General features: G+C 40.9%; 1 protein-coding gene across 1 annotated transcript in view; it reads right to left on the minus strand.

Moving 5' to 3' along the window:
* Positions 1-13,320, minus strand: part of SMPD3 (sphingomyelin phosphodiesterase 3) — a 254,762-nt gene that overhangs the window by 9,822 nt on the left and 231,620 nt on the right. The window contains exons 5-6 of the mRNA XM_072636163.1: positions 8,800-8,875; positions 264-419 (exon numbers count right to left, since the gene is read on the minus strand). Of these exons, the coding sequence (XP_072492264.1) occupies positions 264-419; positions 8,800-8,875 (232 nt within the window). The remainder of the gene's footprint in view (positions 1-263; positions 420-8,799; positions 8,876-13,320) is intronic.

Consider the following 13,320-nt stretch of genomic DNA (forward strand, 5'->3'; position numbering starts at 1 on the left):
AGGCACCACTCTGGGTGAGGATGACTGATGATGTGTCACCAGGGGCTAGGGTAAGAGGGGCAGTCATGGCATCACAGCTGGGACTTCAGAGAACATATCATCTAACCTCTTCATTTTATGGATGAAGAAGCAGAGGCATAGGGTGATAATATGATATGCCCCAAATCCCATAAGAAGTAAGGGCAGAGGCAGAATGAGGCTTCCAGGACCCATGTTCAGTTTTGTAAGATTAGAGGAGGAAGAGAGGGAAAAAGCTTTCTCACCAGAAGAGCAGTTGTCAAAGTTGAAGTCTCCACAAAGCACGTCAAACGCCACTAGCTCCTCGGGATTGGCTGTGCTGGAGGAGGAGGTAGATTTTCGGAAATCAGCCAGCCAATCCTGAAGCTGATTCAGTTGTTCACATCGAATGGTGCTGTCTTCTAGATGGGAAAAAGCCATAGGGAAGTCATGGACCACTTGTCTCATAGTCAGGCGGCTGGTACCTGCCCACGGAGTGCACAGAGCCCAGCCCTGGCTCCGTAAGAACCACCTTGTGGTTTCCATCTCTGGTGCAGCTCAGAGCTCTGAATAGCCATCCACTTAGAGATGCCCCCCATTGCAGTTCAAGGATCTTTCCTTCAGAGATATTACTTCATGAAAGAATTAGTGGTTTGTTTGTTTTCAGGACAATAGTCTTCTAAAAGAAGTTCCATAAGAACTGCCCTTTTGCTCTGGAGAAGAAACAGAGAATAAAGCTTCCCTTCAAGGGGAAGTCCACTCAGTTTCTCAAAAGGAAAAGAGAGATGCAGATGCCAGCAAAGTGGTCTGCTCAGGGCTCATCACTATCCCGAGGACAAGAAGATATTTTAGCAAAATGGGAGGAGTTCTCAGTCAATCAGCTATGAGCTAGAGGTTATCTTTAAGCTCTAGATCATGTGACAACAAACTGGTCCAGGTTCTGCTGCCAGGATTCCCACCCCTAGCTTCCCAGGCTTGGGTAGTAAGCTAGAGCTAACCAACTTTCTGCAAAGGGTAGGAATGAAAATTAGGTCTCCTCCTCCCTACAGTAGTCCTCCTTACCTCCCTTACCTCTGTGGACTGCTTGGTAAATTTTGAATGCTTTCTAGCCATTCTCTTCATCTTCAGTGGTCATAAGGATTTGGAAAATCCAGAAGAATTGACTCCCTAGGTAGAGGTTGGGGATTCCTAAGTCCCAACCACTAAATCTGCTTTTCTCCCCATTAAACATCTTAGAATCACACTCATAGGATGTGGTCTTGAGGTCCTTCATTAACCTGGCTATCTCTCCTCCTCTGGATATTCCATTTTATCAAAGTCCTTCTTAAAATGTGACACTTAGATGTGGTCAGTCTGATCAGGGCAGCGTTCAGGAGGATGGCTCCTCATTACCATGCCTCTCAATACAGGCTGAGGTCCTGTTAACTTTCTTGACTTTCATATCATACTGTTGACACATATTGAGAATGTAGTTCACTAAGACCCGCCCTGCCCCCATTTTAAAAAATTTCTGATAAAGAACTTTCTAAGTAGGGCTCCTACATACTCTACTTATGAAATAGATTTCTTAAGACCCAAATATAAGACTTTATATTTATCAGAATTAAATTTCATCTTATTTGATCTGGCACAATGTTCTGACCTATTGAAATAGTTTTGGATCTGGAAATCATCACCCAGTGTGTTAACTATCCCTCCTAGATTTGTGTCTGCTGTATATTTGATAAGCTTGTGATCTCTGCTTTTATCCAAGTTATTGATAAACATGTTAAACAGGATAGATCCCTGGGGCATTTCATTAGAGACCTCCTTACAAGTAGACATTGACTTATTAATGACCATCCCAGTTTCAAGTCTACCTAACTGTACTAATGTCTGGCTCATATCCTTTGGACTTTTCCACAAGAATAATGAGAATTGTTGTCAAATGCTCTGATAAAATGTAGGTAAACTATCTATAGGATTCCCCAGGTCTAATAACTGTCAAAAATTAGGTTATTCTGGCACAGTCTATTCTTGATGAAATCATGTCAGGTTTTTGTGATTACTGCTTCCTTTTCTAGATGTTCACTAACCATCGCTTTAGTAACATGATCTAGAATTTTGTCAGGAATTGAAATCTAGCTCACTGGCTTATAGTCTGCAGACTCCATTCACTTCCTTTTCTTGAAAATTAGGACAACATGAAGATACTTTACATGACCAAATAGGTTATATTGCTCACAACATTTGAGGCTGGAAGGGACCTTAGAGATCATTTGGTCTATTTTATATAGAGAAAAAATAGACCTCAGAAGGGGAAATGATTTGCCTAGGTCTGGATAGTCTAGAGTTGAATGCTACTGTTTTAGACTGATGCACAACCTATTCTTATAGATGTACAGTTGATGTACACACAATATTTTTTAGGTATGTACCATTAATTCCTACAGAAAAGGAATTTAGGAAAAGGTTATGGTTAGGTTCTAATTAGTGCAAATGAGTAATCCGATGAAGTGGTCCTATATATTCAAATTCATACTATTTAGAGTTATAATTATATAAAACAATATATATAAATTATATAAAACATATGTAAGTATTATATAATCATATGAACAACATATGTATATATATAATTGGTTATAGCCCAATGGAAATATGCAGTACGAATACAAATAATTTGATCACTCAATGGGATCTGAGGTTTATTATTCACTCTAATCTGGACCTAGCTGTAATCCCCAACATCCAGGTGATGTTGCATCCCTTGAAGAACCAAGTCTCTGGTTAATTTTGAGAGGGACTTCTAGGCAGCCTAAAGTAGAGCCCTTATTACCCTCTTAAAGGCTGGAGTTGACAAGGGCTGCTGGCCGTGAAGAGAGGAACCTAAGAAAAGTATTTCTATACTATTCCTATAGGATCATCATAAAGCTGGTGAGGCGAGGGACTCAGAGCCAGAACCCATGATTGTCAAGCAAGCTCTGAAATTGAAATGCTGGCAGCCTAGAGCCCAGGCTGGAAGTGATGAGCCTGTGTACATAGATGTGAAGCATTACCATCAGAACAGCTCTGCAGGCATTGGAAGAAGCAGAGATGTAGGCATTTTGTAACAGCTGGAATGAAAACCAGATGCTTTCTAAAATATGAGTAACTGGGGAATCAGTGCTGCTCTCTCCAAAGAGAGAATGAAAGAAATACAAAGATATTCAAGTGATCCAAGGTACATCTCTGTTTTCCCACCCTACATTCTCAGGTCCCTCTGGTTTGCTATACCACAAACAGGGGACCCAGAGGTGATTTCATAGATTGGGCCATTAAATCTGTATACAAGAAATAAAAGGCTAGAGGTGGGTTATGAAGAAGGGGTTCAGAAAGGAAGACAAGGTCTTGGGCTAGTACTTGACAGCAGACTCCCTCTTGCCTTCACTCCATATACTCCATTTCCCAGTCAAGGTAGCCTTCAATCATATGTAGAAGGTGTCCCAAGGAGAACTTGGTCAACAGTAACAAGGTTAAAGAGTGAGACCTTTGTTCTGGTATTGATGATGTCTCCCTACACAAGGACAAACATCCATCCTGCCACATTTTAAAATTTGGTCTGGTATTGATGACGTCTTCTTGGTGGGCTGTGAATTCTCTTTACCCTGAATACCAGAGTACTCATACTGACTGATACATGACTAGTTTCAGAGCACCTGAGATACACCTATGAGGCTTTTATAAAGGGAAACTAGAGAAACAGAGATATAGACCTAAGAGATGTAGATAAAACTTCAAAAAAAGCAAATGATAAAAATTGTTTTAATGTGTCATTGGGGAAAAATAAAGTAAATTAGGAAAAAAGAAAATAAAGTATGGCTCAGATAAAATGAATAAAATGAGAGAGAGAGAGAGAGAGAGAGAGAGAGAGAGAGAGAGAGAGAGAGAGAGAGAGAGAGAGAGAGATGTAGATAAAAGGGGATCTACAGGGACTCAAATTTTGTTCCCTGGAAGGGACCCCTGCATATCTTCAAGGTGTCTCCAGGGAGTCATGGCCCTGTGAGAGGAAAAGCCACATTGTTCAAAGAGAGGAGAGAAGGACACAGAGGAGAAGTTTCTGGACTAAATATTTTGGAGAGAGAGGAGTTCTCGGAGAAACTGAGTTCCAAGGTGAAGTAAGGTTAGGAGCTGAGAAGTAACAAGAGTCAGAACCACAATATGGTTTCTTTTAGTTCTATGGATTGTGAAGGTCCAGTGGAAGGGGGTTGATTTTCTAGTGGTTGCCTGGGTATTTCCCCTCATGATGAGGTACTCAGTCTCCAGGTAGTACTCTAAGTCTGGAGGGTTGTCTCAGTCCTCTGGGGGATCTGAGGCTCATCAAAGAATAGATAGAGATTCCTAGTACATCTCCTCTTTTTGGAGGGTGCTCAAAGTACTATGAATATAAAGGACCTAGACATGAGTTATATTCTGATATTTCTAGGAGACTCTGGGTTTGAGTCTGAGCTAGAAAAAATGAATGGTGAGATGCTGCCAAGATTGATCCCAGTCTGCAGAAACTGGTGGTTTGGGTTCTGGCTCCTAGATAAACTTCTTAGCTTATAAAATGAAACCAAAATGTGGTATTTCTGTAAGTATTGACAATTTTATTTCTCCTTTGAAGCCATAGCAGCAGGTTGGGGAGGAGGATGGCTATAGTTGTAGAGCTGAATATACTATAGAATGGAAGGGAAATGATACCACAGAAAACCTGTGAGCAGCTTCTGATTTTGTCTTGCATGGCACTTTTTTGTTACTGGACCTCATGCATCAACAGCAGCACTTGAGGTTATCTAAGTGTTAAAAGCATGTCTGAAAATAGCCTTCACTGCCTTTGACAAGATGAATCTAAGTATGCTCTGTGAATGGCTCATGGCTTTATAAGATGACAATAATCCTGCCTCGAGGAGGCAGCTCTGATGCCAAGACCAGTGATAGCAGTGCTGGACAATCTCCTTATGCCTCCTGGGAAGGGTAGGTGCTGCCGTCTCTCTCACCAGATCCTAGGATGGCTCCAGATGTCTTTTGAAAGTGAGTCTGTGTCTTGCCCAGAAGGGGCTAGGTCCGTATTTGTAAAATTACCGATGGTTTAGAAAGCTACTCAAGACCTTGATATTGACAGTAAATTAATGACTTCACTACTCAAGTCCCCAAGTAGTCACAAGCACTTCAGAATGAGTAATGATTTGGAGAGCTAAATCCACGGGACAAAAATGACAACCTGGCATCTTTCCAAGTAGCCCAAGCCTATAACCTCATGTCGACCTAACACTTGTCCCCATGCTTTACTGTAGGGACTTCACCATGGTTTATTTAACTCACCTACATAATAAACTGAAAGTTTCCTCTGAGAGTGTACGATTTCTCCAAACAAAGCCCAGCGCATATCTGGCTTTGGATAGAGTAGTAGTTGAAGTAGTGGAAATATTTTTAAACAGAGCAAACAATATCTTTAAACAGAGCATAAGCTTGCTAACAATTTATGCTACAATTGGCAGCCAGAAACCAGGCCAAGAATTTGGACCAACTCCAGCTGCTGGTTCTTCTAGCAAGCTCACTCTGAGCAAGGACTTTTTCACCAGGCTCCAAAGAGCAAGGTCACTCCAACCCATTACCCATCATGGCGGCCTTTGTTATAGGTCCCTGATTCTCATTAGGGTCAAAAGACTTATAATGGAAGGGCCTCTGGAGATCATACAGTCCAACACTCTTCATTTTAGAGGGGAGGAAACAGGTTGTAAGTAGGAGAGGATATTTCCATCTTAGGTCCTCTACAGTTTTCCTGTATAATAGGGATTTTTCTTTCTAGGGTGGAGTTCTGTGAAATTTACAACTATTTATATAGTTGTTACATAGGCATAACTGATCTTTTGGAATTTTTGATTATCTTCTGAGCACATCTAAACTGTCCTAAGGATTTAAATTTTGAATGGCAAAATTTAAGGGAAGAATGCAGTTTTATGAGAGAGGCAGAGTGGTACAATGGACTGAATGCTAGATCTGGAATCTTTTGATTCTTTTGGGATGCTGAGTCTGTCTTCCAATATGTTTAACATCCTCCCAATTTCATGCACAAATATACCATTAGCTAGCTTTGTGATCTTGGGCAAGTCACTTAACTTCTCTGGAGTCAGTTTCCTCATCTTTGTAAAGTGGGCATAATAATTCTTGCACCACTTAGCAGGGTTGTTGCAAGAAAAGTGCTTTGTGAATTGCAAAGTACCACAGAAATTGGACTTTTTAACTCTGGGCCCAGGTTTCCTGATCTGTAAAATGAAGGTGTTGGATTAAACCAAGTATCCTTAACCGAGGGTCTGAAGACTCCTAAAGGGCCCATAGAGAGATTTCAGGGGGTCTGTCAACATGGATGGGAAGGTTACATCTTTATTATCAATAATATATAACTGAATTTTATCATTTCTTTCAATTATGAATATAGAGAACAAAGCAGTATTCTGAGAAGGGGTCCATAGGATTCACCAGGCTGTCAAAGGAGTCTATGACAAATCATTGAGAATCCCTGAATTACATGATCTTTCAGATTTCTTCCAGCTGTAACAATATGAAATGAAGGAGGAAAGGAAATACATATGGACTTTACAGAGATTTGGGGTAATTGAAATTCAAACATATATAAATTCTGTCATATTCTTTGAGATAGATTTAGACACTCTCAATCTTGTGTCTGTCAGTAGGGGCTTTTTGCCATGCTCTAGAAAATTCTTTCATTTCTCTGTTGGTTATCTTGTCTCCAGACGCAGGAGCTGTTGAATTGCCCAAGTGGCACTAAGGATTTCCTCACCCCTAGCAGCCATCTTCATTCAGAGAACTCACCTGTGGCTGCAGGACTTATCCTCAGGAAGGGAGCTGTGGGAATGAGATGTGCATATTTGGGGCCTTATTCTGCACACCACCTTAGTCAATGACAGATAAAGATATGTTATGATTATCAAACTTGTGGATGACATGAAGCCAGAGACACCATAGTATAGTGGACAGAGGGTTGCAATGGAGTTAGGAAGACCTGAGTTCAAAAACTGGGCCTGACAATTTGTAGCTGTGTGATCCTGGGCAAATCACTTAACCTCTCTGATTTTTCAGGCAACTCCCTAGGATTTAACTATTAAGTCACAGATGGTTTGTTATCTGTGTTGGTGGAAGGAATTACCATCCTAGGAATTTACCAATCTGATGAAATCATATCTTCTTTGTGTGTTCTAGGAAGGATTTTGAAAATATTGGAAGTACAGAATCTGTATTCCAGATCTTTATGGACTAGAATGTTGGGCTAAAATAAATAGAATGAAATTTAATGTTTAGAAACATGGAGTCTTTTACTTCCGTCAAAGAATCAACCAAAAGAATGAGGGAGAGATCAGAAAACAGTTCATATGAGGAAGACCTGGGGGATTTATTAATAGACAATAAGAGGGCAGTCAGAAAAGCTATATGATCTTAGGTTACTTAGAAATAGGGTGTCTGGAATGAAGGTGCCTATAACATTCTTGTCCTCAGTCTAGGTCAGATCACATCTGGAGCAAGGCTAGACTAGGTGATTCCTGAGGTCCCTTCCATCTTAAAGATTCTACGATTTTATGAAGGGATTGATTAGTGGGAAGGGCAAGACCTTGGAAAAAATGAGAACTCCTTCTGTTCTCTCTTGGACTTGGGAAGGAAGAGATAAATCCTATGTGGTAGGAATCAGACAGCCTGGGTTCAGATCTTGACTCTGCCTTTGCTACATGTGTGACCTTGTGAATTACCAAATTTTTTTTGGACTTCATCTGCAAAATGAAGGCTTTATACTGGATGACCTCTAACCTCCCTTCCATCTCTGATCTGTGAATCAAGAAGTTTACTAGGTGTCACCTGCCATCTCTGTAAATTCTAGGGTGAAGTGAGACACACATCACTTTGCCATCCAATCAAAGTCACTCTCCTCCTCAGTTACTGTTGTGTTTGGTGCCACTTAAGAATATTCTTGAAGCAAGGATCAATTCTTGGCTTCTTGTAGGGGTAGTAAAAGTCAAGGAGAAAGTGAAGCTCTCTTTACTGAGAATGGTGACAGAGCTTTGTGGGTAAGATGGGTTTCATGGTTCCTGCTCTAGTACTGGAAACATGAATCCTCTGGTAGACCCTTTCAGCTCTATCCCTCTGCCCATAGACTTTGGACTGGAGAATCATATATCGTACACCAAGTGTCACCGTGATTGTATGCCACATGTCACCATGCCTGTGTCATATAATCTCAGCAAATTCTGCTTTCTTCAAGGATGAGCAGCATTTGCCAGGTAACCTCTGAATCGTGACAGCTGTCTCTCTTGGAACAATGGGCAGACACGCGTGGGAAGTGAAAGCTTCCGTGTCTGCCTTGTTCTTTGGGGTGGAGAGCTTTTAGGGAGTTACTTTGATAATATAGGCACTGCCATGTTCTTTGCAGTTTGAGACACTATGCAGCCTTCTGCTTTGCCCATGTTCTGATTAGCTGGGGACTGGGGGAAGGAGGGTGATGTATATACATGCTTGATTACATGACAAGGTACAAGGAATTGTCTTGCTTCCAACAAGGTGGGAGAGGATTTTTCAATGCTATTTTTGTGTGTGTGAGTGCATGAATTATTTTGTTCTTGTTCCCTGTGCCCACCCTGATGCAAGTAGGTGGGAATAGTCTTCTCTCTCTCTGTCTCTCTGTCTCTGTCTCTGTCTCTCTGTCTCTCTCTGTCTGTCTGTCTTTTTCTCTCTCTCAAGCAAAGTGTTGCCTGAATTACAAACCTAAGAATTAAGGAGTAAGTAATTCCATACCTCCTTCAGCTTGCAAGTGGGTGCAGGAAATATATCCTACGATTCTTTGGTCCTGAGGTGTACTTCCCACTTGTACCTGAGAAGAAAGGAAAGGAAAGTGGACATCATTAATTAGATGGTAGGAAGAGTGAGTTGCCAGATATCTCCTGGATCATAGATATTCAGCATAGAATTATTGAAATGATGCATCAGCAGAAATCATGAGACATTCCTCTAACTTAGATTTGCTTGTGTGTTGGGGGAGAAATAAAGAATCACTGGTAATATTTATTTCCCTCTAACCCCCAATATCCACTGCACAAAATGGAAAATATCTCATTAATAGGTCCCATTAATAGGTCCCAAAGGCTAGAAATATACATCTTATAGAGGGAAATGGTCTTGGAGACCCCCTCGTACAATGCCTATGTGGTACGTGAATTGACTCTACATTTCTGACAAGTAGACATCTAACTTATAATCAGAAACCTCAAGTGACGAGCAACTCACCACTTCCTGAGATCGGTGGTTCTACTTTTCAACTACTTTGTTAATTAGAAAGTTTTCCCTTAAATCTGAACCTCAATCTGCCTTCTTTTATTTCTATCCATTAATCCCAATTCTTTCTTTTGGGGCTGAACAAAATAAGCCTTTTCCCACATTACAGTCCTTCAAATATTTGAAGGCAGCTATCATGGTCCCCGACAAGTTTTCTCTCTCTCAGACTAGATTTCCTCCCACCCCCCCCAGTTTCTTCAGTGAACATGGAATAACTTCTACTCTTTTCACTACCATGGTTTCTTTGTATGCTCTTCATTTATTGATTTCCTTCTTAAAATATGGTACCAGGAACTGAACATGATACTCCAGATATGGTCTGACCAAAGGAGAGAATGGGCCTTTGTTTTTTTGGTTACCATGTTACACCCACTGACTCATGTTGACCTTGTAGTATGCTAAAACTCCTGGTCCTTTCCACCCAAACTCTTGTCTTTGCTCCGTCTCCTCACAAATAGTGTTCAAAAGTATAGCACAACACTCACAGATCTGATGCCTAACAAGGATACAACCTGTCATGAGTTTTCCAGTTTCAGTGTGAATGAACCACACATCCTTATGTAGAAGGTGAAGTACGATATCACCTGAAATATGAGACTCTGTAGAACAGTGAGGTGCTTTTTAATGGAATTTTATAGTAAGTAAGCAACCAACATTATATACTTTATTGTATTGTTGTTAGAAGTCTTGAGAAATGATGACATCAAGAAATGGGGCCATGCACTGATAATTTAAGTGGTCACGTAGTTGTTGTGGTTTGCCAGGAAAAGCTCTATATCTTTGTGGAGGCATTTGGAATCATGGAATCTCAGAGTTGGAATCAGTCAGTCAACAAGCATTTAGTAAGTGCCTACAGTGTGCCAGGTGCTGTGCTAGCACCAAATAGAGACATGATAACTAGCTTTAAGTCCTTAAAAATCTGTCGTGTGGCAGGAGGGACAGCACTTGTTCCACTTGGCTGCTGAGGACAAAACTGAGAAATGGAGGTGGAGGTTACATTCCAGGATAAACTTCCTAACAACTAGTGCTGTGAACAAAATGGAAGGAGCGGCCTTTGGAGAGAGCCATCATATGCCTCCTAAGTCCACTTTTCTCTAGGCTACGTCTGCCCTTTCTTTAATTGATCCTTATTTGGCATGATCTTGAGGTCCTCACCAACCTGGCTTGCCTTCCCCCGGGATGGCCTTTGTAAAATGTGAAACCCAGAATCAAGTACAGTGCTCCAGGTATGGTCTGGAGGTAGAAGATAGTGGAACAAATGAGTCCTGGATGCTCTGCCTCTCCTAATGCAACTCAGGGTCACTTTAGTGGCAAGTGTGGTCATCTCCAGGTCCTACTTCCTGCCCTCTACTCCTCCTAATTCTTGGCACATTCTCCCTCAGACTCTCGCTGATTTCTCCTTGGTGGAATCTTCCTCTCAAAGAAATTCTCCTTGATGAAGAGATCCAAGGGGTTTTGAGTGGAGAAGAAAATGATACCCACCCATGTATAAGAAACGATCCAGGCAGAGAAATGACAGTAGTATAAGTCACTTTGAATGAGCCTGGTCTTTCGAGCCCTTCATAACCCCTCACCTTTCTACCCTTCTGGTGTTCTTATGCCCTTCTATAGACTCTACCATTCAGCCATGTTGGCCTCCTAAATGCTGCTTGCACAAGACAATCCATTTTCTGACTCCAGGCATTTTCACTGCTGATTCCTCATACCTGGAATGTTCTCCTTCCTCCTCTTATCTCCTGGCTTGCCTGGTTACCTTCACATCTCAGATAAAATCCCACCTTCTTCAAGAAGCCTTTCCTGGTCCCCCTGAATGCTAATGCCTTCCCTCTGAATTTACCTCCTCTCCCCATTTAACATGATTCTGTCTTGTTTGTTTGTTTGCAGGTTGTCTCCTCCACTATATGGTAAGCCACTTTAGCAACAGGGACTGTTTTTTTCCCTTTTGTGTCCCCTGTGATTAGCATAATGTTCGGCATGCAGTAGGCACTTCATAAATGCTTGTTGTCTTGACGGCCAGATGTCATCACGGTTAGAGAGTTTTAGTTAATTTTAGTTAAGACAGAATTTGGATCAGTGTATTTGGAGATTCAGTTTGCAAATATTCCAAGAAATTTTCCATCCTCAGTATGGCTGATAATTGGCCATCCTGCACAGTAGCCAAATTGTAAGTGATTTGCTTAAGACTGTTTAGCTAATCTTTCTAATTTCCTTCCAGCTGCAGAAGAATGCTGCTAAAATTATGCTGAAGGCTGCCTCTTTTTTCTCCAATATGGTTTTGCTTTCTTTTACACCCATCCTTTGTGGGTCCTTGCTCCTCATCTTTTTTTATACACGAGGGGCAGACATTAGGAATTGGCAAGGGAAACATACATGAACTAGCATGAACAGTTTACCCTCCATATCAGGAGTCTAGAAAATCTGGTTTGAAGGCCAGAGCTGACCTTCAACTTGATTCCATGAGCCATGCAAATATCATATACTTTTGTCCATAGTTGTGAGAACAACACAGTTTTTAAAAACTACTTTGTGGTAGGACCTGAAAAGCCACAAGATGGAGACATTGCTTCACCAAAATTTCGTTACTATTTAGTTTTTTGGTACTGCTTTCCCTCTCTGGGGTCTTTGCCTTCCTTCTGCCTTTTTCTGCGTCCTACCCCCCTCTCTATTAATTGGCTATAATTATATTATATGTGATGTAAGTGATCATTCTGTTAATCGAAAGGCTTATTGTTCATTGTTTTGCATTTAAAAATTAAATGAGCCAAATGTGTTTATATTTCTATCTCTCTCAAACTCTCTCCACTCTCAAAAAACATCAAAATATGAAATGGAATAACTTTTTAAAAAACAATGTGGCTATTTATGGATTTTTTTCCATGGCTCAAGGACCCTTCCTCAGTGGAAAAATAGTCTCTGCCCTTGCATTGAGGGTAATGGGAAAAGTGCTGGGTTATGAAAATGAGTTTCAATATCTTCATATTACAAAGGAGACCACATTTTCCTTCATGGATCTAAAACATAATTAAATAAAAACTAGTGACCATAATTACGAGTTCTACTAGAAATTATCAGATTGAGTCAGCTTAAAGCAAACTTTTATCCAAAATACAGCTACAAAATCTATTTTTTTTCATTTAACACACATCTGTTAACCCACAATATGCGGAGAACTGTGCTGGACACGAGGGGAGATCAAAAACTTCAATGAAACTTAATTTTCTCTCTTGAATCTTACAGACTGATGGGGATAGACGCAGATTAATGTAACATTCGACATCACAGGATAAGCTTAGAATGTTGTAAACCAGTGTTATTGTTCCCTCTTCTGCCCAGTTCAAAATTTCCATCATCTTCTTTTGACTCAGTTTGGGAGTTTCCTGCCAGAAACAACACTATGTATTCCTTATTGTCTGCTCGAGGAGCTTGGGTCTTTAGTCATCCCTTTCTCCCACTAATTTCTAAATGCTCTTTCCATTGATGCCTTCCCTGCTGCCTACAAAGGTTCTCAGATCTTTTCCTTCCTTACTAACCCTTCAGCAGACCCTACCATTCCTCCTAAAGCTATTACCTTGTCTCTTTCCTCTTCTTCACAGCCCAACTCCTAGAAGAAACTTCCCTTCCTACCTCCCATTTACTTTTCTTTCTTTTAGTAATCTAACAGAAATACTTTAACTTAAAATGCTCTGATTCTAAGAGTTCTTGTGGAAATCGTTTGTTCTTGTTGTCCTTACGGTCATGAAACTGCAGGATTTTAGCGGATTTAGGGATGGACCTTGAGTTACTTAGTGGCCTGTGTTCTTCACCTGCCCTCTTATCTCAGTGGTTGTGCATGCCTGGCATGGATATTTTACTCTTGGCCTCATTTTCTTGGTATTTCTCACATCGTACTACTCATCAAATTTCCTCTTAGATTGTAAGGTTCTTTAAGGCAGATCCCACCTTAGATCACCTTTGTCTCTGTAGCTTCCAGCACAGTGCCTTGCG

This window comes from Notamacropus eugenii, chromosome 1 (assembly GCF_028372415.1).
Source record: "Notamacropus eugenii isolate mMacEug1 chromosome 1, mMacEug1.pri_v2, whole genome shotgun sequence".
Lineage (NCBI taxonomy): Eukaryota > Metazoa > Chordata > Mammalia > Diprotodontia > Macropodidae > Notamacropus > Notamacropus eugenii.